This window comes from Phodopus roborovskii, unplaced genomic scaffold (assembly GCF_943737965.1).
Source record: "Phodopus roborovskii unplaced genomic scaffold, PHOROB, whole genome shotgun sequence".
NCBI lineage: Eukaryota > Metazoa > Chordata > Mammalia > Rodentia > Cricetidae > Phodopus > Phodopus roborovskii.
In genome coordinates, this window is record NW_026126460.1 from 13,745,863 (window position 1) to 13,773,081 (window position 27,219).

Consider the following 27,219-nt stretch of genomic DNA (forward strand, 5'->3'; position numbering starts at 1 on the left):
GAAATAAACTGGCAGGATCATCATGGCCAGAAGTTTCTATTTCCTTGTAATATACTATAATAGTAGTCAAGCTTTGCTCAATGCTAATAGGGCTGTTTGAGTGGTAGAATAGGATTATGTTATTTTTGACTTCTCATTCCTCTAATCCCATCAACTTACTGTTGTTGCAAAGCTAGGGATAAAACCAGGGTCCTGGACATGATGGTCAAGTGCCCATCCTGAGTTACATCCCCAGCCTCCAATTTTACTGTACTCAAAAGAAAATACAAGTGGAAGCATGCGTGTGTGTGTGTGTGTGTGTGTGTGTGTGTGTGTGTGTGTGTGTGTGTGTGTATGTTTCAGTTTCTTGGGCAGGGAGTAAGCTATTTCTAGAGGGATCTGTCTAAGGTGTTTTAGGTGTCCTGTAATCAAACAATTTTGACTCAGGGAGTTTTTCAGGGTACACCTACGCAGGCCTTTGAGTAATGCATAGGACAGGCACATTTACTGTAAATCGCCATCCAAAATGATTCTACAAAGGATGCTGTGCAGATTCTTGTGCCTTGTTCTATGCTGATGCACGCCTAGTACTCAGGCAATTCAAGGCTGTCCAGGGGATAAGCGTCTTCACAGAAGCTGAGCACACAGGCACACACTGTAGCACAAGGTCAGTTCATGGTAGGTAGGCAGGGTCAATCCACGGTCATCGCAGGCTACACGAAAGCCTGCCTTATAAACAAGTTTACAGAAACACAAGACTTCACAAGGAAGCTTCCCCAAAGCTCACAGAGCTCCTTCTGAGAGGGAAATCTGGAAGGCAATCACATGGCCTCACTCAGGCAGAGGAGCTTGGCCAACCCTCATCTCAAAATAACTTAAAAGCATTTGCTAAGAAAAAACGTATTTATTGCCCTCCTGACAGAACCTGTACCTGAGTAACACTGGGACCAAGAAAACAAACTCAGCTGCTACAGTGGCCAGAACATGTGCCTCAAGGTCAGACAGAATACTTGATCAAGCTTTAATACAAATGCATCAATCCTATAGACTTTGGAAATAAAAAGGAACTTGATTTACTTTTGCAAAGGGACTGAAGAAACTATTAAGAAAGGAAAACTTCAGTGTCATTTCTCCCCTAGAAGTATGATGAACGACTACTGCATTCACTGCAATGATGATCCTACTAAAACAGAAGTTGTACAGAACTCCAAAAATGTTCTCCCCTAAACTATCACTAGGTGGCGACATACAATTAACATTTTAAAACAAAATTCATTTTTCACTAGGGCTGGTCACAACAGATAGGGAATACAGTTTAAACGATCACCGACAACATCCTCTCTGTGCAGAGGCAGCATTGCCTAACGACAGTGTTTAGGCTAAAAAGGGACACGGTGTATTTTTTTTCTGGATTTATTAGTTGTCCTGATCACTAAAGGTAGGTTATGAAGCTGTACACTTCACACACAACATTTTAAGATAAAATAATGAAGGCATCTGAAAATTATAACATTTATTTATGTCTTTGTGGAAACTCTCAAGCCCACCAGTGTATTTCTGTGGCTCCAGTTATTTGTTTGGATGAGCTCATATTAACAGTGACCAGTTTTTCAAAGGGACCAGCAAGTCAGTGAATGTCACCAAAGGAAGAAGACACTCAAAGACAAGATGGCTTTGCTGGGCACATAGTGGCACTTCCCCAGGGTGTCACTGGAGCATTCTATCCTTTTCTGATTCATCACACTACAACACACATCACATTCTCTGTCCAAGATCATCTCCTAACCATTGTTAGTGCTGACCTGGGCATACTCTGGCTGGTGAGCTAACTGGGCCGGGCGGTGCTCTCTACTTGTACTCTGGCAACAAGAACTCTGTGCAGACAGGACCTATAGGGTACTTACCAGATAGCAGAGAGCCAGTGAGAGGCTCCGTCATTCACCCAGGCCATTGCAACACAGCATGACTGTAGTTACTGACTCCCATTCACCCTCTCCAAGCCCTCAGGTCCTTGTAGGAAGTTAGAGACTGCCATCCTCCATTTGAGAAGTGCAAGTCCTCTCCATCCTGAAAAGATCTCACAAGGTCCATTCTTCTGGAAGCCAGGTTTAAGAACTAAATCCTAATGAACATGCCTTATTTGGAGTCCAGTTTCTTTTTTAATATTAAAGGCATGTTTGCTCTTTCAAACTCAAAATTCTGGTTTTGAGAGCTCACCAAGAAAATGCTGGAAAGGTAAATGGGATGGTGCAGCCAGTGGAACACAACTAAGACACTGATGAAGGAAATGAGTGTGTGATACCCCTGGAGGCTGAGACACCAGGAAGACAGCTCATTAAAAAGCAAAATAAGCAAGCTTGCTGATTCAATACCTGACAATATAAAATCATTCTGAACTTACAGAAACTGAACCAAAGGAACTTTTGCCACTAAGAGGGAGATGTAGAAAGTGAGTCAAACTAATTCCAGATCACAGTGATCATGAGATAAAGAAGTCAGGCAGTCAGAGCTGTGGCCAAATAACAGACTTCGCTTTCAGTAATATCTTTATACATATGTGAACACAGGAATAAACAAACACACACACACACTCACACACACACCTTTTCTTTTATTTTAAGACAATCTTATACTGTAGATCAGGCTAGTCTGGAATTTACCATTTGGTAAGTAGAAACCCTCCTTCCTCAAACTTCCAAGTGCTAGGATTATGGATGGGAGCTGCTACGTCTGACCTCACATTCTAAATTTTAAAGGTGCATGACAAGCGTGCTGGCCATAAATAAAATGTTCTTAAAACGTTATAATTTTTTAAAAAAAATATGTAAATCACAAAAGTGTTTATAATAAGGTATCAAACAGTAAACAAGTCTAGCTTACTCATCTGAGTAAGGCTGTTTGCATATTCCTGGCAGATAAAGCACTGTACCCTAGACTTGGAGGGCTTCCCCTCTTCATGAGCTCCTGAAGACTGCAGACAGGGAGAGGTGTGCATTTCACTTTGTGTAAGCAGTACTGAGCACAAACTCCAATCTGTTTCAACACCTTGTTTCTAGCCAGAACAGTTCAAAAAGCCTGTTGCTGAACTATACACACAGACCAGTTATTGCTAGGCATTCAGGCAATTGGTTCTGGAACCCCTAAAAGATACTAAAAGATACTGACACTCATATCTTTCATATGACCTGTTATCATACAACCCGTGAGCATCTTCACTTATACCTTGAAGCATCTGTTTTACCTAACGTGCTCGAAGAAGAGTCATACTGTTTAGGGAATAACAACATAAACTTTGTGCCCCACACTTTTGAGCTATGGTTGGCTGCATCTATGGATGTAAACCCAGTGATACGGAAGGACAATATATATTCAGGAAGAGATTCCTCAAAGTAGGGCAACAATTATGCACTTCTAGCAGCAATATTAGAAAGAATAGTGGGTATATAAAAACCGAGGCTGACTCTGGGATGACCAGACTGCTAGAAGTGCAACTCCTCCTACTGACTTTCATTTGCTCAGTGAGAGCCCAAGACTTGCACACGGAGCTGCCTGCTGGTCAAACTTTAGTTCAACAGAGTGCTCGACAACTTTGCAAAGACAATAAAGGTTGTCCATTTGTAGAAAAGTTTAACAATTCTTTAAAAGTCACTAGTGCATAGTGAGACCATGAGTTATATTCATAATGATAACCTAGATTTGTATGCCATTGCCCCCCTCCCCAAGAAAGGCAGTCATCACCATTGTTGTCATCATCATCATTATTATTGGATTTAGGAGATGATCTAAGTATGTAGCTGAAGCTGGCCTTGAATTCAGGATATTCCTTAGATTTCTGACCGCTGGGATTACAGATGTGTACCCAATCCATCTAGAATGGCAGTCTGAAATTACTTTTTGGTTCCTGGCTTACAAGAAGAGACAGCCTTCTTTTCCAATGCTAATTTTGGGGAGCACAGTTAATTAGTCATTCCATGATCAGAGCTTTGGTCCCAGGGAACTGATACTAGATCTGGACCACACCAATATCTTCTATCTTGTATAAGATAAGGATTACAAGGCTATTCCTTAACTATAACAGGAATTATGAACTGATCAGATGCAGGAGGAAGATTTATCTGCTGAGAGAAGAGTAAACTCAGTAGAATGTTCTTTTGCTAATGCACGGAGAACCCTAGTGATGTCTAGGTAGCAATCCTCACAAACAAACATGATTACCGTGTGATGCAATCCTCTGCCTGCTTCTCACTCTTCATCTTGTGATACAGCACAGCAGCCACGGCCAGGGGGCCTGCATCGCCACACAGGAAGGTGATGGAACGCTTGCTCAAACAGTTTAGGCTTTGCTTTACATAGCCGTGTGCCATCTGCAAGTAGGCAGGGTCCCCAAACACATCATAGAGATGTAAGTAAAGCACAGCAATGCCTGGAACACAAGGAGAAAGCAAGTGGAGATGGACAGGCAGCTCACTGTGTCACTTTGGTGTGTTACCCACTCGTCTGGGTTGAATTTGATAAACTATGTGAAATCATCTGCAAGTCAGGTGACTTTATTTCTAGCCTCAGCTCTGCTTACCGTGAGACAGATCTAAGAAAAAGGTAGAGGGAATCACTTGTGTTTGTAATCCTCAATGTTAAAATTCTAGTAAGCAATACAGACTTTTTAATACTTGTCCATGACAGAGACACAAAGACAGACACAGCTACCATTACTAATCTTTTTTGATCCATGGCTTAGTAACAAAAGTTAATTAATAATGAACAAAAAATATGATTGTTGTGACATAAAGCAATTTAGAGCAAGGGATGAAAAAAGCCAACTTCTCTTTACACAAAAGGTTAATTTTTTTTTTTTTTTTCCATGTGACAAGCCGGTTTCCTTGTGGGCAAGCATCAGACATTGGAGAAAATACACTCAAGTCTTCTAGTCTTTTTTCCTGCCAAGAACTGCCTCCTCCACCACCATGCTACTTTGGAGACTAAAGGAAGAGCTGCCAGTAACTTTGTTGTGGTCCCATTCACTTTGCTCCTGTGCACCCCAAAGCCTAAAGAATAACTTAAGCTGTGTCTGGGTGTCCTTATTACAAGTGCTTGTCACAGGAGACAAAGCTCCCCGTCGGAAGCCAGCTCAGTAAGGAGCAGTCAGAGACATGGAGAAGGGAGTCCGCCTGCCTAAGGCATTTCCAGAAACATTTTTTTTTTCCCTGTAAAGCACATTTTCCATCTCATTTACCATTTTTAGAAGACACACAGCCTATGTTTAAATCTAAATTAATAGAGCCAATCTCTTCATGGATTTCAGTGCAGTAAAAATGCAGTCTGAAGAATTACTTTTCACTGTACTGGGGACAATTTTAAATTCAGATACTTTTCTCATTTTGCATGGGTAATCTCCAAAGCTTTGTGTTACAGACAATTCAATTTCACATGTATATTAAGGCCAAATTTTCATTTCCTGCCGAAGTTAATAACCTTGTCTGCTATTTCAAAGTGAAGCGGTGTTAGTAATTTCAAAGTTGATGAACAGATGGAACGACAATGCTCAAGGTCTGTAGACAAGTGTACAGAACCACGTATGTGGAGAGGAAACAAATCTCCTTTTCACAAATGATCAACGTCAAGAGCTTCTTCCAGAATTACGCCCTTAATGGGCTTCATCGCCACCCACATCACGCACCTGCTGGCAATCCACTTAAACTGTTGCCCTTTCACTTTCCCTTATTCCCACTGCTGCCTCAACCCCCCTAATTAAGTGATGTAAGCACCAAAGCCAGTTAATAACTTGACTGGTATTTGAGAAAACAAAGTAATTGAATACAAGAGCAGTGACTGCCTTCCTTTTTGGACCCTTGTCTCTCATGATCATCAGTTCCTTTTGTCTTAAACAGTTAACAAAGCCCACTCTGACACACAATCGTAGGACCTGATGCACTCCTCATCAAAGTCAGCTAGTCTTTTGGATGGTTCCTCTCTGATTAGCGCAGAATCGTTTCTTTAGCTTCTTGGATTGCATGGCCCCAGGTTCCACTTCCCCTTTCCCCCTGTTCTGGGCCCTGCTGTCATATTTCAATGAGGCAATCTGTTCCCAGTGTGTGCTTTCTTCCTACACAAAGCACCCATGGATGGAAAGGGCTTTAAGTGCTGAATGCTGCTTACCAATCTCCTGGGATCTGCTTGTAAACCAAAGTCTGGTCAGAGATACTTTATTTCTCATTAACATTTTTAAATGTAATGATAGAAAACTTGGGGAAATGAACTACCTGGGGCTAAATGTCTTAAGCCGGATTCTCAGGCAGTATGAACAGGTACACCTTCATCTTTGCAGATGGCAAAGACTCAAAGATAGCAGGCAAAGTGGGACACCAACATGCAGCCTGTGGTCCTAATAATTAACCATCATGGTCCGGCTTCAGCTGAGATGTTAAGAGTCTTTCTTTATCAAGGTACAAATGCTGTTCACTGGCAGTCTGCAAGGCTGACCATGCAAACTCTGGTCCTTTCCTTGCCCCACTCCTGCCTTCCAGAGGTAGCTACCTTCAATGGCTCTATCTGTTTGACTCCCTGCCTCCAAATGCCCAAGAGAAAGCCTACATGTTATTTGTTCTTTCCGTTTCAGACAAGTTTTTTAAGTTCCCATTTAGAATACAAAGATTTATTTACCTCTTGTAACAGAAGTGGCTCTCTAAATGTATGCCCATTTCCCCTCAACAACCATACCCCAGATTTCTATGTAGGATACATCAGCAGTAGGGAATGGCCTCTGGCTGGGCTCTCCCCAGTGAGTATGTATCCTTCCTTCTACTTTCTGCCTGTCTGGAATGCAGACGTGATGGCATGGTCAATGCAGAAACTGTACACCATGAATTGGAAACTATTAGGATGCTGGTGATGCACAGAGATGGTGGCCTCATGCCCTGAGGGCTAAAATCTGACCACACCAGACCCTATTTTGTCTACTAACACAAGAGAGAGGACTTCTGTCTTATTGAAGTCACTACTATTAAGTGTATTGCCACATGTTTGTAAGACCAGTTCTAAAGCTAGAGAGGAAGCAATACTGTATCTCAGGTTTAATCAGCTGATGCTGGCAGTTTCATTTGAAATGGATCATTTTAAGCAGAATAGTGTAAAAGTGTTTAAAAGCAAAATCATGATAGCTGCCCTGTAAGGGTAGGAACAGTGGATGCCCAAGCATAGTTAGGAGGATGCTATATGATTAGGGATGAGAGACAGGGCAAGGGCTAGGACAGAGATGCTGTGAGAATGAATCTGCCTGGGAGGTAAAAGCAACAGAACTTGATGGGATGAGTGACAGGCAGATTCCATGATGTTTCCTGAATGATCCAGTTCCACAACTTCTTGGGCATCACTAGCACGGCAGCACATGGCAGATGACAGGTTCTCAAGAAAAGATTACCAGTGTGTCCATGGAGAACACATCTTTAAATACATTTCAAGTATCTAAAGGACAATGTCATGTGGAAAAACTATGATAACGACATGTGCTGACTGGCTTTATCTGTCAAGGTGACACAAGCTGGAGTCATCAGAGGAAGGAGACTCAGGTGACAAAATGTCTCCATGAAATCCAGCTGTAAGGAATTTTCTCATTTAGTGATCAATGGGGGAGGGCCCAGCCCATGGTGGGTGGTGCCATCCCTGGCCTGTTGGTTCTGGGTTCTGTAAGAGTGGACTGAGCAAGGCATGGAAAGCAAGCCAGTAAGCAGCTCTCCTCCATGGCCTCTGTTTCTGCCTCCCGGATCCTACCCTGTTTGAGCTCCTGTCCTGACTTCCTTCAGTGATGAACAGTGATGCTGAAGTATAAGCCAGATAAACAAACCCTTTCCTACCCAACTTGCTTTTCCATCGTAGTGTTTTGTCACAGCAATAGAAACCCTAACTAAGACACAACACAACTGGGCAAGAGTCTTAGCACGGAGCTGCATCATCAGTGTGTAAATCCATCAAAGAACACACTATTTCTTTAAAGTAAGGCAACAGTCATTTGTAATCAAGTACATTCTTCAACTTACATCTGAAGAACAGATAGTGTCTTTGTACCCTATTTGCTAAGCAAAGGCTACAAAAACCAAGATAAGCTTTCTTTTTCTATCTTTTAAGTTTTTGTATCATCCCAGGAAATATTCTAGTACTATTTAAGCTTTGATTATACTTAATGGTAAGAATAAGCTTTATCTTTTTTTTTTTTTTTCTACTTTGGAACTATTTTATTTAAAATATAAGCCTCCTTCTCACGAACCTGAATAAATTTTGACATTTTCATGAACACAAAACTTAAGTCTTTAATTTTTTTCCTTTTAAAAATTACATTTTATTTCTGTGTGAGGGTGTGTGTGCCATGGCACATGTGTGGAGGTCAGATGATAGACTGGTGGGCATCTGTTCTCTCCTGCTAAAACCATGTGGGTCCAGAAGGTGGAGACCAAGTTGTAAGGCTTGGCACAAGCACCTTTACTCACTGCGCCATCTCACTGGCCCAATGTTAACTTTAAAATTTAGGTTAGACATTACTCATTTCTTATCTTAGTTGGTCTACTCCACAACAACTAGTGTCACTAAGTCGTTTAAGTTAAGGCGTTCAGCTTGTACTAATTTCCATCTTTGCTCATACACATGGCTTACACGTGGAGAGTATAATCCAAGGGAAGGGAAGACATGAAGAAGTGGATAAAGCAAAAATCTAAGTAGACAACATTCATTAATGAATCCTACAGTCAGAAAAGGTGGTCAGTAAGCATTTGTGAAACATCTTAATGCTGTGTAACTGGGTGTTGCCTGTGGTTCCCAATGTGTGTCAGGAGCAGCTGAAGGGTAATGGAGAATTGTGTTTCCTTAAAACAAAGCAAAGCAAGCTGACTTGCCTGTGGTGTGGATGGCCAGGAGAAACTGAGGCACATGCCATTAGGCTCTAGAAGCCTGTTCTTGCTCTGGCCTATAGCATCTGATGCCAGCCTCTCTCTAACTGCATACACTTACATCCATTGCCACATTTGAAATGTTCAATACCTACACTTGGCCAGCAGCTGCTGAGATGACAGCAAACTACCATTTCCATTGAGACAAAATATTCTAATATGACTTCTACTGAGCAAGGCTAAGTGTTCCTTTACGCAAGATACTTGAGGGAGTCTAGGGCTGCAGCAAACTTATAAATGTGGCTTTGAAATGTTCGCAACTAATTTACTTTAAGAAGAAAAAATAATATGCTGTGAGGCCAAAAAAGCCTGCTATAAGAGGCATCAATGCTGGCTGCTCTGTTGTTTCTTTCCAGAGCTCCCTCGCTGTGGGAGTTGTGTGTGTGTGTGGGGGGAAGGGCCAAGTATTCAGGGACACTGCTAAATCTGCAATTTCCTTACTCAGCTACTGAGCCTCAGCAGTGCTGTAAGGATAGCCAGCTGCTGTGGAGTAATTAATACTACGCCTTTGTGTTTCTGAGGGATCATTAGTTCTATTCTTCTTGACCAATCAAGACCTTACTGTGTCTCAAATATATATATAGAGAGATGATAAAATCTCCACACACACAAGTCTCCCAAACATGTCTCTGTAATGCGAGAGGTTACTTCTTAACATTTTTTATTTATCCAACAACCAGTTGGCAGTGGTACCTTTACCAGAGTATGTCACGTCACCTCCATGCAGACAGGCCAAGGGCTTTGAAATATATAGGTGCTATGGTGGAACACATTGTTAAACATTCAGATCTTTAGGGAGTGGAGTGGTCCACTAGCACTCAGTAGTTTGCAAAGTCAGATAACTAGTAAAGGAGAGAGGAGGGAGAATTCCAATCTAACTGAAATCATCCACTGAAACTTTAAAAGTTCATCATCAGTTACTACGTTTTCTTCCTTTCAGACCTGGGAAATATAAGATGAACTCCCATTACCCAGGGCCATCTGCTTTTCTGTACAAGTTGGTGATTTCTACTATAATTTCGCAATGTTCCCCAATCCTGTGTGTCAATGATTGGGCACACATTTCAGCAACAAAATCTGTTGAAGTTGGAGCAGCAGTTTCTTTCTGGTGATGACTTCACTGTGTACAGCTCTACCCACCCAATCCAGGTGTCAGTAGAGCACTCATGGTGACATCTGCTCAGCCATGAGACTGTGGGCTGCTGGCTGCACAAATCTCCCAGAGTTTTTCACACAGGCAATCAGGGAAGAAAGCAGGCACGATTCTGCACCTCCTATTTAATATTACCCCAAAGAAAGAGTAGCGGAAGAAGTCAAATGAGCCCTTCGAACATGGGCCTTTTCCTTTTAGCTATTTCCACAGCTGCGATACAACCGTGGAAGGAACCAGGAACAAAGGAAACAGTACATGTTCTTCCTTTCACTCAGTGTCCAGCAGCCCTCTGCTTTGAAAGGTCAAATGTAGAAGGACTGCTAGCTGTTTATCAGACTGGCGTAACAGGTGACAGACAAATAAGAATATGGGCTCTTCATGCAAGGGTCCAAGATTGCTTCTCCCCTTCCTAGCTGTGCAAATACAGCCCATTTAATAAGCCTTAGCACTCTTCTGAAAACTGAAACAGCAACAGCTTCTCTGTAGAATCACTGAGTCATGTGACTAAACAGAGTAGTCCCTGGCATACACTGACTCATGACCAATTCCATTAGGCAGTGGAACTCACTGCGTTATTTTATCCTATCTTTCTCTCATCTAAAGGGACAGGGTGCAGAGGGAACCATACTCTCCCTCTTCCCACACTTCAGCATCTCTCCTCCCTTTCTGATCTGTGAGGACAGAGAACTGCCACGTGGCCTTTCATTAGCCACCGGAGTCCTCTGTCCCCATCTGTTCACCAGGCAGGCATGCTAACCCAGGACGATCAGGTGCTCTTTGAGTCTGGGGAGTCAGGTCAAGGGATGAGAGGAGCATAGGTCTCAATGATCAGCTCTCTGCCAGTTTTACTGTTTATAAAGTAGATATGGTAAAACTTGTCAGCTAATTCCCAGATACTTGTCTCAACTTGACCCAACACTGGGGTTGTGATGAACTGAATAACATCCTAACCTAACTGAATTTTCATTCTTTTCCCCTTGCACCTAGTTTAAGTAATTTTTTGGGTTACAGTTAGTGACAAAGAGAAGTAATGCAGCTATATTCCCTTCAAACATTCATCCTACAAGCACTTTTATTAAAAATTGACTATGGGTGAGACATTAGTGGAAGTTAATGGCAGTGGGAATGACAGGTCCAGCTGCCACCTTTTTGGGTGTTGTCTATAATGGTCCTTGCTTAGGTCAGCGTGATTTCCTTTCTGTCATTTCTTCTGTGTGTATATGCTTATGCGCATACATATGTGCCTATGGTGTCTGTGTGTGTTTGAGAGAGCGCATGCATGTATGTGTAAGCTCAAGGTCTTTCTCAACTACTCTCTACCTTAGTCATTGAGTCAGGGCCTCTTAACTGAACCCATAAGTCTAGCTACCCAGACTGCTCTGGGAATCTGTGTCCACACTCAGCATGCTGGAAATTATAAGTGGCCACCACACCAACCCAGAATTTACATGGGTGCTAGGGACCTGAACTCTGCTTCCCATCCTTGTATAGCAAGCACTTTATCTAACTGAGTCATCTTCTCAGTTCCCCTTCTGCTATTTATTCTGATTTTGCTTACATACACTGTCACCCTCTCTCTGTGCTTCACCTGAGCATTCTTTGAACATCTAAGCCCAACACTTTTCTTAAATGTGTGCCTTAGTAACATGACCTATATAGTACAGCATCAGCGTCCTATGCTTTGATGTGCAACTCAGAAAGCCAATGGACCATGCAGTTATCTTCCAGTGACTGATAAGAAGGGCTCTAGTGAACCCAGTGTCCACCCACATCCAATGGCACTGGCTTAGAGGGAAGGGTGCTTCTCATGAAGGTGAAGGTGACATCTGCTCAGAGCTCAATTAGACACTGAAATGCTGGCTCTGGTAGGGGAGCTTCTAATAAAGAGAGATCAAATTGCAAAGAAGACAACCAGCCAGAATGATTTCTTTCAAATAAATCTCGTGTCAGCGGTAACTGAGAGCCACATGCTAATGTGGCAGCTAACAGCTAACCACTTGGCAGATCAGAGGAACAGCATCTTGAAACACTAATGACCTGCGTTTAGAGCCCAAGTTAATATTACTCTAGGGATCACACTGCAGCTCTTCTTATTAAAAATGTTATCTAATGCTTGAGAAGAGGACATGCATGCCAATCGTAGCCTCATTAACTTGCTGAGTTGGTTAACAGGCGCTTAGCCCATGCCTTTCAGAGTTGAAGCCCCTGGAGCTCTTTGTGCACATGGCTTTTTCTCTTTTAAAGTGTAAGTTGATCACCATGTCTCCGAGGAATCATCACAGCGAGGAGTGGGGAAAAGCGACATTTCACGAAGGTTAGCACTTTTCCTTATGCTTCCTAAAGACACTGGCGAGATCGGCCCTCCCTTGGGTTTACTTAACTCTCTGCTGTTCTCTGTCAGAGAAGCAGTGTTCCCTAGTAAACGCCTACTTTTACAGAGTCACATCCCTGCCTATTAACCCTTTATAACAGTACCTCTTCATTAGTCTTTTGTGATTTCACCTCTAAGATCTACAGTCTTCCCCGGAACAAAAGGTAGCTCACCCCAGTGATAGCCTGAGTGTCCTATACATCGCTGGATTCATCATGGAGTCCAGCCAGCAGCTGGCTATAGATTTGGCTGTAGGGTTCCTTTCCTGCTGTTTTCTGTATCCAAGCTCCTAACCTGCTAGCGGTTAGTCTGCTGGGAGATGTAGACTGTAAATACACAGTCCAACACTGACTGTTAGCACATGCCACACCTCAACCACTGTGCATTACCCTCCAGTGTAATACATTCTTAAGGAGCACTACAGAGAAACAACTGAGATGGTTTATTTGAAATATCACTTATTAACAGCTGCCAACTGATTTTAGACAGATGAGAACTCACTTGAGAAGATTTTCAACAACCCTTTTCAAATACAAGCCACTATGAGAAGAATCTTCTTTGGGTCAATTCATGTTTTATAATCTACACTGAGTGTAACTATAGAGTCTGAAAATGGAAAGCACATTCTCTACAAAGAATGCCAGAATTGTTTTTTTTTTGTTTGTTTGTTTTGTTTTGTTTTGTTTTTTTTGGTTTTGTTTTTTTGCTGCAAATGCTGAGAAAAATGTCCAGGATTTACTTTATGTCCAATCCTTAATAACCTACTTGCAGGCTTAAAAGTAATTGCCCTTCCCTCTGCCACCTTGGTAATAAGGCATGTTTCTGTAAAGAATTTTTCAAATTCTTTTAATATTTTTTAAAACACTGAACTGATTGGTCATAAGCAATTGTACAATGTTGTACAGTACAGGTATCAGGTTGTCATGGTTCAAACTGTTCCATGTCAGAGATCTTAAGAAAATCTTCGCGTACAAACGTACACAATGAAGACAAATGTAGTCGTTGGTAGGAAACATGCACACACTCAAAAGGCAAAGGACATGACTGGTGGGGCAGGCTCGCTGGGTAGAGCCTATCGTTGTCACCTGCTGGCTGTGGAACCCAAGCGCTTGGCCTTGCTCTGCTTCTACTTCTCCGCTCTGACATGGAAACCCCGTATAGACTCCACACCGTGGAGATACACGCAGGCAGAGCAGGGGGTTAAAAGCATGTGGGAGGGGATCTGCTTTCTCCACTGGGCACGATGTCTGTGCACTTTCTCACCCCTCCTGTCATGTGAATGTCAGCGTGACTGTTACTAGGAGCAGTGCTTTGACTTTTACTCTTTTCCTTCCAGGGTCATGGAATTTTGCTTCTCTACCACAAGTGTAAAAGGATAAATGCCAGGGGTGTGAGGCTTAATGATGGCATCTCATAGACACAATGTTTTAAATTCGACTAAAACCACACAGTTAATATGCTCAGTTCTGTAAAATATCCTTATATTCCATGTTAGAGTAAAAACCCAAGCTAGTCCTGTTGCAGAACAATTTGAATAGTGAGGGCTGTCCACCTTCCTCCTCTGCTTTAAGTGTATCTGTGTGTAGTGTGCTAGTGTTTGCATACATGGAGACCTGTGTGTGTGGAGGTCAGAGGTTGATGACAGGCATTTTCCTTGGCCAATTTATACCTTATATGCTGAGATAGAGTCTCTTGCTAAGCCTGAAGCTGGCAGATTTGGATAGTTTAGCTGGCCAGTGTGCCTAAAGATACCATCTCTACTTCCTGAGTGCTAGGGTTACTAGAGAGTGCTGGGTTTGGGACAAGTGGGCTTCTATGCTCTCTGTTTGTATTTGGGAGCTGGGGAACTCCAGCCCCCCATGCTTGGGAAGCATGCCTTTTACCCTGACCCGTTCTGCCAGTCCTTTATTTACTTCAAGTTTTGTTTAACCAGGACATAGTAACTCTTATTAATAATGTATTTTGCACACATATGGTTATACCAAAGTTTACTCTTATCCAAGCCAGAATTAGCTATTAGACCACACCATTAGGCAGAATCAGATGGAAAGCTTCTAATTGTAATGGCTATCTTCCAAAGCACACATCACACAGAGGTGCCCCGGCAGAAAGTTGAAGTACCTTGTCCCTATTACTCCCGGGACTCACTAAAAGACAGAAATGGAAAAAGCTATGGGAGTGCATCCATTTGGATGTAAGTACACATGTAGTACTAAACGCACAGAGCTATCTCTCTCCACTAGAACCCTTTCATCTTCAAGGCTAGCTAAGCAAGCAGACAGCACGTACAAGGCATCAGGGAGCCGCATAGCCTCATTCTACAGCTTTAAATGTTCAGTCAAGGAGAAGAGAGATGAGTTACTGTGGGGTTAGTATGGATTGATGTATGCATAGTACATGGAAATCCACACTAGTAAACAAGGGTTTGAAAGGGGAAGAAAGGGGAAGCAGAGAATGAGTTCATCGGTTAGAGGAGGCAGGAACACATGGCACATCGGCTGTAGTCTCTCCTGGAGGGGAGGCACACTGAGTACCCGGCAGAACTTAGAACTCTGAAATGTCTCTCTGTAACAGGCTTTATGGAAAAACCACTATGTGTGAGATGAAGACTTCTTTTTCCAAAAGAAGAAAATTGTTTCAAGTTCCTTTAGAAGTGAAGAGGTGGAAAATATTACTTTCCTGATTTAAAAATTTAATACCTTAGAAAGTTCTAACAAAATTCCTGACCAAAGTGGAGAGATGTTAGAGAGAATCTGCAGATGGAAAAATAAAAATGAGGAGCAGGTCCAATTAGCTGTACAACACACAATTAAGATAGTTTTGCTTGGGCCCCAAGGCTACTATGTCAGTCTTCAACTTCCTCCATGACTTTTCCATGGGAGAAACAGAAACACTTAAAATGATGAATGTAAACCATTCCAAATCCTAATTTTACTGGCTATCAGCCATATTTCCACTAGATAATAAGATGCTAAAGTTCTAATTAACTGTAATCACAGCCTTGGCTCTCACAAACTACACTGTAACATAGAGACAATTTTTAACAGCTTTCCCTGTCCACTGACAACAAATGCTCAATAAAAGTGAGTGTTAAAGGAAGTTTTATAGTTTTTTTTAACAGTAAAATAGCATTTCCTAAATTTGTGAATAACTTGGCAAAATGAGAAACAATGTGTAGTTTTTATAAAAGTAAGATTCTAAATTCCAAATGTCTTGCTGAACAAAGTAAAAATGAAGTATCTTGTTTTGATTTTATTTTTAAAGTGTCATTTTTAGAAGAGCACCTGAACACACACAAACCATATACAAGGGTACATGCCATCAGGTTGTCACTGCGGTGACACCCAGCATCAATTGCTCCCACTGTGTTGTTCGTAGATGCAGTGCTCAGTAATGAAACTAGTTGTCACTAGATAGTAGTCCATAAATTGTAGGGTTACAGAAGGCTTATAGATTATGATTTCCTGTGGTTAATCAACTCAGAGCCTTACATTTTTCAGACTGAATACTGGCACAAGACAGCCTTTACTGTACCTGAATGCTGGAGGAGATGGTACATTTTATGCAGGAGTAATAGCATTTTAACAGCATTTGATGATAGAACATTAGGAACCTTGCTCCAAAAGCCATTAGCAAATTTATCTACAAGATTTTATGCTTCCTCAGAAACCCAACAGCAACTGAAGATATTCTCACTGCTCAGTGTGCCAATCTGCCTCAGATGCTTGCCATGGAAGCTGCTTCCCAGAGCCAGCATTGAGAGTGAGCTGCTTGAGGGTTAGATAGTGAAAGAGGAAGGAGACAATGCCACAAATGTCACACAGCCAAGAAGCTTAAACCAGGAGCACTGCACTTCGGAGGAAAAAAAAACTATGCTGAAGGAAGACTTTTTCTCAACTAACTCTAGCAATTCAGGATGTTTGATGGATGGCTTTTCCTGAACTTGTTAAGTTAGTCATTCATACCTGAAATCAGTCAGCCACCATCTCTCTCCTACTCCCAAGCAAAGTTCTTTATAATGAGATGAGTCCATGTGAATGGGTGAATTAGGGATTTAAGTCCCTTTTTGCAGTCTTCCCAGGAACTGTGTCTAGCCAGCTGTCTCAGCCTGTGCCTCTTTCTCTGGTCAGAGACCACAAAATAAACTTCATAAATAATGGAAATTTCCAACATCTGAGGAAAGCACCCGAGCTTAGGCTTGTAGTGTATAACCTGGCAGGGAAGGCCATGTCACAGCACCTCTGTAGGGGACTTACTCTGTTTTCTCCAAATTCTGTTAATTTAAAATAAAGATGGCAAGGCTCTTTATTAATGAGATGAGTCTGTCAATTAATTACACTACAGCTGAAATTACAGTAGGTAATAAATGATACTTCAGTAACTTCCTTCTGGACACAAAATACTTTCATTTTATTCTCCACTAATGTTTCCTGTGTTTAGCTTCTAAAATACATAATAAACTTAAAACTCAACTGTTTGGGTCAATGTTATTTTGCCTTATGCCAGGCATGGTAGCACATGTCTTTAATCCCAGCACTTGAAAGGTAGAGGCAGGTGGATCACTGTGAGTTTGAGGAAAACCTCATCTACATAGTGAGTTCCAGGACAGCCAAGACCCAATAAATAAATAAATGAATGAATGAATGAATGAATGAATGAACAATATTGGCCTAATGCTCCCTCCAGTCATGTTATAGATTTTACCTGTCTTCCCCACCTTGTAAGGAAATGTGTCTCCTCACACTAAAGAGGGTTGTGACACTCCTGCTGTTAGCCAGTCTCTCTTATACAGCAGCAGCTCTCAGTAGCAGCCCACAGGTCAGCTTCCACATTTGTTTGTAAAATGCACATTCCTGGCTTCTGCTTATGAATCGCTGAGGCCAAGGAGCCTGCATTTTCAGATTCAACACCCTAAAGCTCTGAATGGAGCCTCCCTACTATTCCAAGCGCATGGGAAATGCTGCACCCTAGATTGCTTTCTTCAGTATTCTGACAGCATCCTGTCTGCAGCAGGGAGACTAACCGTGGTCCCTCAGCTCTCTCGTTTCCTCCAATTTTTCCCTTCACAAGAACAGTAGACACCCCAATGCCAGGTATGAATACCCACCGGGTGCTTGCCCTCCCTAAACAATGAGCACACAGAAAGGTAACTGTGGGGTGGGAGTTCTACGCTACCAGGACACACACAGGAGGGCCTGCAGGCTGTGCCCAAGCCTAACTGCTATGGGAAGGCCCTGCTTTGGCTCTCACCAGTGTGCATGCTAGCTCAGTCAGCATTCTCTATACCTGCCCAGCCGGTGTACCCAGTGCCATCCCGAGGATCTGCTGACTTGAGGCCTCTTTCCATTTGCTGAAGGAGCTCTCGAATCTTAATGGTCAAGCGCTGTGAGAACTCAGGAGTCAGCTGTAGAAATGAAAGGACAGCATTTTTAAAAAGAGTAAAAGTCAATCACACTATCAGAATTAATAGCACCTTCATGATGACATTTTCTATTCATGGAAATAAAATATCATCATATGGAATGTAAAGCAGCCTTAAAGGTTTAGGTTTTCCAGAAACTACACAGGGAGCTCATATTTAAGCCAAAATGTTTATTTTAAAAAATTACCATGAGCCAGGTTATGGCAGTGCATGCCTGCAAGCCCAGCATTTGGGAGGCTGATGCAGGAGGTCAGCTACTTTGAGACTAGCCTAGGTTCCACAGTCAGATAGAAAATATCAGGCTGGCCTTGAACTCAGAGATCCCCTTACCTCTGCCTCCCAAGTGCTGGGATTAAAGGTGTGCACAAGGTACAAGTCCTTTTCTTAATGATAACCATTGAATCTTAGCTGCTGGCTTCCAAGCCCTGACAATGTTAATCCTTTTAGGAAATACTCTATTTGTTTCTGTTAATTTTAGGAATGGATAAAGCAACAGCATTAAAAGCGAAACAAGTCCGTGGTCAACAGGAACTTCAAGCACAAATGACATCAAACCTAGGATGAGATTCTCACCCAGCATGGTGAGTGGCAAGAAGAGGCCTGGCTACATCCTCAACCTGTTACTGACTGCCCTTGCTCAGCTCCTATCGCCTTTAAACTGAAGCTACCTTCAGTGGTTTCTTAAGGGCCACCCACTCTGTGCAAGGGTGACTCTAATGCTGGGGGTCCATGAGGGCCTACAGAACTGATGGACGAGCTGGGGTTCACAAGTCACATCAGAAAGGCACATTCTTAATTTTTTCAGATTTACTTTTATTATATACGTGTGGGTTTGTGATAGTTTGTCTGTCTGTGTACTGTGTGTGCCTGGTGCCTTGAGAGGCCAAAAGTGTCTGATCCCCTGAACTGGAGTTATAGACTGTTGTGAGCTTCCATGTGGGTTCTGGGACTAGAACTCAGGTCCTATGAAGAGCAACAGATGCTCTTAATTCTGCTCTTTTACAAAGGCCTATTCATTATGAAGGCAACTGGAAAGCATTTTCAAAGCACTGTATACTGTACATGGCTGAGCATCTTAAAAAGTCACTTTAATGTACCAACTACTCAGGAACTTGCTAGGACTTCACACAAAACTTGTAAATGTCAAAACAAAGCTGAGGAGCATTCTAAGTGCAGAAACATGTTTCATCATGGAAAGACTGTGATATCAAACCTAAACCAACCAGTCTGTTTTATTATTCTGAATTTGAGTGTGTGTACCTGTTCGTGCATGTATGACAGGCACATGCGTGGAGGGTTAGAGGACAACTGCAGGGGTCATTTCTCTCCTGCCTGGGTCCTCAGCTTGCCTGGCAAGCCCTTTTACCTGCCAAGCCACCTCAATGTCCTTATAATCTCACTTTTAGGAAGAACATCTTGGGTTAGGGAGATGGCTCGGCAGTAAAGTGTTTGCTTTACAAGCATAGAAGCTTTAGTTTGACCTCTAGAGCCAGTATACAGAACAGTGAGGCATGCTGGCATGTGCTTATAGCAGGGCAGGGCATGCTGGATTTGCTTATAATCTCAGAGCTGGGGAAGAGGAAACATGCTGATTCCTGGAGCTCACTGGACAGCCAGTCATGGCCTATCTGGCATGCCAGACAGACCCTAACTCAAAAAAATACAATCAACAACCAAAACAAAACAACAAAAAACAAAGGACAGCACCCAGGTAGCAACAGATATCATCCTCTAACCCACACACGTGCATGTCTCCCTGCACACATGGACATGCAGACAGCCTTTTGAGATTGTAAGAAGTCCAATCAAAGGTTCACCTCTAAGGAGCATCCCTGATACCATCTGTGGCCACTGTAGTACAAGCGTCACTAAGAATCCACAGCTTGATAGATACTTGCCTGTTATTTAACAATCTCTGCCAAAAGGTTAGGACTTTGACAAGACTTGAAGCACATTTAGTAAGATATAATGGACTTTAATATTAATATAAATAAGATCTGTAAGTCTCATAGAAGTCAAGGAGTAGCCTGACATGACCATAGCTATCTGCTGAACAGTCCTGGTCAGCCTGCCATTAGGGGACCACAGTGAGAATACCTTGGCCTCAGAACAGGAAGGTGACATTCCTGAGAATAAAGACTATGGCCAACGCCCAATCACTGAAATTGAAAGTATGAAGAGTCCCTGAAGATGCCAGGAAGCTCCTCCCACATCCATGTGTTAATAGGAGGCAGGGCTCTAGGGCTTGACTTTTTTCCATTCAACACTAACCCTATGTATGTCACCTTGTTTTTCAGGTTTAGAGTTTGGGTTTGTGTCTTTTGTGACATATCTTTTTAATTCCAGTATTTAGGAGGAAAAGGCAAATGGACCTTGATGAGTTTGAGGCCATCCTGGACTTCATATCAAGTTTTAGGCTAGCAAGAGCTAAATAGTGAGACCCTTCAAGAAATAGATGAATGAATGAATTAGAGTTGACAGCTGGATGTGGTGGCTCATATCTATGATACCCGTACTCAGCGAGCTGAGGCAGGAGTATCATTTTGAGTAGAAAGGGTTACAAAGTGAGTTTTAGCTTAGTGTCCGAAACTCCAAAGAGACAGGCTAAGATGTTTCAGTGCACCCAAGCATTAGTTATGAAACCCTGACTAACCGGCATTTGATCTCAGAACACATAAAAAGCCAAATGTGGTAACCCACACCTCAATCCCAGTAGTCCTACAGCAGGAACAAGAGTCACCCAGAGACCCAAGGGCCAGCTAGCCTGGAATACACCACTGAGCAGCAGAAACAGCAGACCACGCCTCAACAAGGTGGAAGGCAAGAACTGACTCCCATGCTCTCTCTAAATAGCTGTAGCATGTATGGGCCTGCACAGCACACACATACAATGAGTGGATACATTTTTTTTTTTTTTTTGAAGAAAAAAAAATGCAAAACAAGAACAAGAAAACCCCAAGTTTAACGTGTAAAAGCATTAATTTAGGAGCACCCTAAAGCTGAGGAGTGAACTTCCATCATTAGGACAATTTTTTCAAGGGCTCCCTTTGCCAACTTGGCATGAAGCAGTGCACCTTCCTCTAACCAGACAGGACTAACTCACACCTTAGCTTCAGATCTGGAGAGGGAGGCAGAATGTAGGCCCAGAAGGTGTCAGGAAGGCCATGGGACTCTAGACAAGTAACACAGCTTTGTCCTGGTCAATCCAGTCTTTAAATAAAGCTCCTCTTCCCCCTATAGCTCCACACATACACACTTCGGTACCCTCCCACAAAGCACCTCCGAGATGTTTACCCCTCCCACTGAATGACTGAATAAGGGGTTTGCAGAGGTCAGGGGACAGAACCACATAAACAGGACAGATGAGAACTCCACGGGCTACCAGAATAGCATATAAACTGTCCCTCTGCAGCGTCGACAAGTTTCAATGAAATATGCTTAAATTAAAAAATAATTATGGCCATTGGATACAGCGACCTACACTTGATCTTAGCACTAGGGAGGCTGAGGCAGGAGGATGGTGATTTCAAGGCCAGCCTGGGCTATCATGAGTTCAGCCTGGGCTACACAGTGTATAAACACTCTTCAACTCTCAGGGATTTGCCAAAATTAGGTATTCCTTCCAATAATCCAACTCGCCAATGAGGCTTGAGAAAACAGTGCCTGGCTGCCACACCCCAGGCTCTCTGGCGTGGAAACCAGATTAACCCTAAGCACGAATGATTTTTTCTAATCTTTGGTTCCCCACTCTCAGCTTTAAAGATGGCTTCGGAAAAAGCAGTAAAATTACAAATTATTTCAGGCCCGTCGGTCACGTTTCTCTCAGCAGCATCGCTTTTAAAGACGTCCTCCCCACAGGCCCAGACTTGTGTACACTCACTAAGGACTAACGTGAACACAGGCAGGTCCCTCACCTCCCTTAATGCCGCTTAGGCAGTGAACTTCGAAGACAGTCTTTATAAGTGGATTTCTTCCACAGCTAAGGGGGTTGACATGGGGTTTTCATCCCCTACTCAGTATGTCAGGGCTCAGTACGTCCAGACTTAGGCACTTATGTAAGTCTTCGGCGGGGGATGGATGAGCGCCCCCACCGTGCAGGGCAAGGGGGCCTCAGGGGTGGGGAACGGGGTAGGTGGCCTCACAGGCAACCCTCAACTCACCCTCCCGGTAGAATCAAAGTAGCTCTCGGCCAGGGACTTGTTATAATCGGCGTGCGGATTCGGAAAGGCCCTCTGAGCCATGATGGCACCAGCGAACCTGCAGAACAGGGCGCAGAGCGACGTCAAGTGGGGCCGGGGCTCAGGGCGGGGGCGCGAGCGCGGACCCCGGCCCACGGCGGCTCGGCACGCGCGCGGGACGGCGGCCGCGGCTCTGAGTCCCGCGGGATGGAGGAGGCCCGTTTTCCACCCACGTCCCACGCCCGCGAGTGGGGGCACGGGCAGACGAGGTGGCCCGCACGTCTCTCCCGCCCGTCTTGCAACCCGCGCGGCGCCGACAATAACAGACGCGGCGCGCTCACCGCCCACTTCCTTCACGCATGGCCAATCAGCGGGCACGCTGAGGAGGAGGCTCGCCTCCCGGTTTCAGAGTCTTAAAGACACAGCGTGCTTTCTGAAGCTCTGGTAGGCACCTTGCCTTCACTCCCCGGTGAGAGCCTGTGATGGGGGACCCGTGTTTCCTACCCTCGTGGATGAACGTGTTGTTAAAGAAAGCAAATTCGGTTCCAGATCCCAGGAGCTCGAAGCCCGTTTACCTGCAGGAGAAAAGGATCGTTTTCAAATCTTAACATCCTGGCCTTAACTACAGCTGACAAAAAAAAAGAAAAAGAAAAAGAAAAATGAAATTGTTGGAGCACTGCCTGCGGACACCTGGACACCTTCTGACCTTTTAGTTACATTGCTAAAAGGAGACACACCAGTGACAGTGGAGGAAACAAGGAAACAACAACAAACCAGGAGGCCAGCACCATCATCTGAAAACCAAGATGTGTTGAATACTTCAGGAACATTTTTTTTTTTTTTCAAGGCACTGTGGAGGTTGGGGACAAGGCACCAACTGACAAGTGACAAAAACATCATGGAATTTATGCAAAAACTCCAATCTCTTCTCTTAGGAAATTTAGTCTGCTCCTTAGCCTAAGTTAGACTCCAATAATATATTGAGAGCCATCGCAGCACTTAACATTCCTGTGTTTGAAACGTTCCCGTTTGAAATTAAATTCTACCTGGGACACATCAGGCCCTCTCTGTTCAAAGAATATGGGAATCCGGTTCAAGTATGTGTTCGAGCAGGAGAGATGCCTAGGAGTTAAGAGTTCTTGCTGCTCTTGAGGAGAACTGGAATTTGTTTCCAGCACCCATATTGGGCGGGCCTACACTCAACAGAACTCCAGGAGATTCAGTGACCTCTTCTGGCCTAAATGACACCCAGACACAAGTACACAACCCCCACCCCACCCCCATCCCACAGAGGGCATAAAATTAAAAAAAAAAAAAAGCATAAAATGTGGTTTTTTTCCTCCAATCTTCTTAATTAATGGGCACAAGCCTCAGATCTCCCACAGTTCATGAACGCCCCCTTCCTCAAGTTGTTTCCAGTTCCTTCCTGTGAAGTTGCCACCCCTAACCCTGCCTTAGAGTAACTTAAAAGTTCCAGTTTTTTTCTTACAACTTTTGATCTCCTAGAAAATTCATTAGCTCAGTTCCCTCAGCATATTCACGGAGGGCTTTTGAAGGTACTTTGTGAATACTAAGCTGGAGGAACATGTCTGAGAGAGAAAAGCAAAAGGAGATTGAGGCATTTTATCAGCTCTTCTTTTTGTAATTATTGCAAGCTCAGTGTCATGACATTCCATCACATTCTTTACATAAGCGAATAACAGCTTACAGAAGGGATGACTCCTGATAGAGGGACATTTAGCACAAGAAGACAATGCTTGAACAGGTGACAATGGAAAAGAAGATGGTAGTAAGGCAAGGATGGAGGAAGTTTGAAAGGAGAGTGCTTGTGGCTGAAAGACCTGAGAAGCATCTGCCATGTGGACAATATAATGAGATGCTCAGTACCAGCTTCAGCACTGCTGGCACTGGGAACAAAGGCACATGTGTAGGGAAGCCAGAGGCAGTTGTGTCCTTTATCACCATCTTGTCCCACTGAGACGGTGTCTCACTGAGCCCAGAGATCGCTGTTTTTCTCCTTGGCTACAGTCAGTTCAGCCCCAGAAATGTCCACCAACCCCAAAGATGGGATTGTGGGATTATACATCTGGCTGGGTGCTGGGGATCTGAATTCACACCCTCATGCATATATGGTAGGCATTCTTACCCCCTGAAGATTTCTTTCTTCCTTTCTTCCTTCTCCTCTTCCTCCTCCTCTTTCTCTTCTTCTTCATTCTCTTCCTCTTTTTCTTGTTCTTCTTTTAAAAAATTATACCTTAGGCATCAATAGGTGGTAGAAGTCAAGTGCTAGATCATAGGATGTTCTCAAAATTAATTTTCCCAATACTGTTAGATTGTTTTCTAGAACCACTTGGCTAGTTTATCTTGTCTCTGTTGGGAAGTTTCTATCATCTTCATCTCCTGCCCATCATTTATTGTCTAGTATTCTAAATTTACCATGTTAATGAATGGCATAGAATTCCATTGATGTTGAAACATTCATTTTTTTTGTTGATAATAATGTTGGAGTTTTATTCTTACACATGCCATACAACTGAACTTTGCCCAAGGATATTCATTTTGTGTTTGTTTTTGCCTTATTTTCTTGTCAGTCGACAGGTTTTCTTGGTCTCTAGGCAGGTAGATTCCAGTTACTAATCTCTGGCTTCAGATATTGCAGCTATATTTTCCTGTCTGTTAACTTTCCTAGGATATCGATTTAATAAACCCCATGCAATTTTGTTATTGTGGTTTGAAGATTTGGTTTCACACTCCATAAGTCTTTATCCACTCCCAGGCTGCAAGGATGACTCCTTCTGTCCCTATGCTCTGGCTGCCACTCCAGAGTCCCTTCACCAAGGAGCGCAAACAACACACATTTACTTTTCTTACTGTTTAAAGTCTGAGACGTTAACGGCACTTACTTTTGTTGTTTCCTGTTTTTTTTTTTTGGTTTGCAGAAAGCTGTCTCCCACCTGTGTTCACATGCGGTGATGTCAACTGTAGTTGCTAGCTGGATTCCACCTAAAAACAACCAGGCAAGCTTGTGGGCAATTATCTTGTTAGGTTAATTAAAGTGGGAAGAGCCTCGCATGTGGATGGCACCATTTTCTAGGTGGGGATCATAAAATGTATAAAAAGAATGCCAGGCACAAGTATTCATCTTTCCTGGCTGTCAGTCTGCATTGTATGTGTCCTGTCTCCCCAGGGATCCCATTGCCTGTAAATTTTCATTACCGATTTAAAGACTATCTCCAAATACAGTCACACTGTCACATCTGGGGTTAGAACCACCCTGTGCAGGTTTGGGGGCTGTGACCCCACTCATCACAATCCCAATCTGTTCACCTTGAACACGCTTGGGTCTAACAACCGTTTGATTGATAGAATTTCTCAAGGACTTTCCACTTTTGATAAATTTGGAATGATTTTGAAGTGTGTCTATTTTATGATATTCCTTCTCCAAATTTGTGAAGTTGTCTTATATGAACTCTCAGAAATACACATCGCACCATTGTCTTTAAAATGGAGACACTTCCAGAAATCTGGGAAGACTAATATGAAGGAGAGAAAGCCAGGACCGTCTGAGGGTTTGTTATTTCCTCTTTTAAGACCTCAGTCTCCAAATGCCACAGCACATGAGAGGGTGAAAGCTAAGTCACAGTTCGGAAGGAGCCTCAAGCCCATGGTGGAGGCAGAGAGAAATGCACTTCTCTTAGTTTAGGTTAGTTTTGTTCCATGTCACCGTTCAGGATTCTACCACTTTGTTGTTCATCTGTCAGGGTGTTACCCTTGTCACAGTGTCTCTTGTGGTCAGAGGTACATCTGTGATCCAGCCGGAGGGGAAGTCAGGCAAACTTGGGCATGCACAGGCTAGTAGAGGAGTCTGTCACTTCCCTCTTGTCTCCACCGGTAAAGCATTGAGCTACATGGTTGTGACTGGCTGCCCAGGGACCTACGAAATGAGGTCAACTTTGACCCACTCTGTCTAGCTTTGATGTACAAAGGTAATGCCTAGTTTGTGGATAGTGGTCTCTTATGCACAGTGGAAGTGCTAGTAACTGAGGCAATACTTGTCTGCCAGCAAAAAGGCAGCACAGTTATGTTCCTTTTGCATCTTCCCTTGTCGAAGGCACTATGGCTGTCTATGGTGCATCCCCTTGAACATTGTTAGTTCTATCATTGAACTATGGGAAGAGGTAGACCACGAGACTCCATGTTTATTATTCCCTCTTTCAGAAATACCTCCTCTATAACACACACACCACCACCACCACCACACATCCAATGGCTTTTATTATTTTTCCCTTTCTACCTGATGTCATCTTGTTTTGAAAGTAGTCTATTTTCTTTTCAGTTCAAAAAGTTATAAAATAGAAGTTATCTAGGTCTGTCACTGTCCTTTTTGGTTTAACATCCAGTTGGGGCTACCTACAGCTGAAGCAACTTCCTGATTCACCCACCATGCTGACCCCACTGGTTGGCAGTGGTGTTGGCAGCAGAGGGAACAGGCATGTAAACAGATGCTCACCAAGCACACTGTGGCACACTTTTAATTTCCTAGAGACAATTTTTCCATGGTACAGACAACACTGCCTCCCTGCCTGGTCAGGACTCTCATCAATACCTGCTGACAGGTTTCTTTGTGTCTCTAACTGCTTGGTGAGGGCTCCTGTTATATGAAACACAGATTGCTGGGCTTCTCTGGGAGATTAAAAATATTACAAGTATAGAATGGTAGCTGAATATATTCAAACATTTTCTATGTGCTATAAGAATCAAGGGGTCAGATGTCAAGGTGAGTGACCGTGGACCATTATGGTTTACAGTGAAAAGCCAAAGAAGCTGCCTCAATAGGACAGTATGCATCTGGAAGTAGATCTCGTGGACCAGGAAGGAGGCTTAATACTCTGCTGGTCAGCTTCTTACCACCATGTCCCTTCAGTTTTGAACCATTGATGTTTCAGGCCTGACTGTGGCAGCCATCCATCAGGCTGGGCTGCAGCAAGGGCCCCTCCTCCTTCATCAGCACAATGCCTGGGCTGAGCCACTAAGCCAAGCTTCAAAGGCTGTGCTCTGGACTGGCTGAGAAAAGGAAAGGATCCAGACTCCAAGGAGACACACAAAGCTTACTCTTCTTGATTCCCACACATTGTCATCGTTAAAGTGCATTTGAAATGCAGGTTGTCTGCCTTCCCGCCAGA

The 27,219-nt window shown here is 43.3% G+C and overlaps 1 protein-coding gene across 1 annotated transcript in view; it reads right to left on the reverse strand.

The window, feature by feature from the left end:
• The window catches only part of Lancl1 (LanC like glutathione S-transferase 1), a 34,730-nt gene extending 12,564 nt beyond the window's left edge, over positions 1–22,166 (reverse strand). Inside the window, exons 1-3 of the mRNA XM_051190402.1 lie at positions 22,019–22,166; positions 17,723–17,840; positions 4,195–4,402 (exon numbers count right to left, since the gene is read on the reverse strand). Coding sequence (XP_051046359.1) covers positions 4,195–4,402; positions 17,723–17,840; positions 22,019–22,099 — 407 coding nt within the window. The 5' untranslated portion in view covers positions 22,100–22,166. The remainder of the gene's footprint in view (positions 1–4,194; positions 4,403–17,722; positions 17,841–22,018) is intronic.
• Between the last annotated feature and the right edge of the window lie 5,053 nt (positions 22,167–27,219).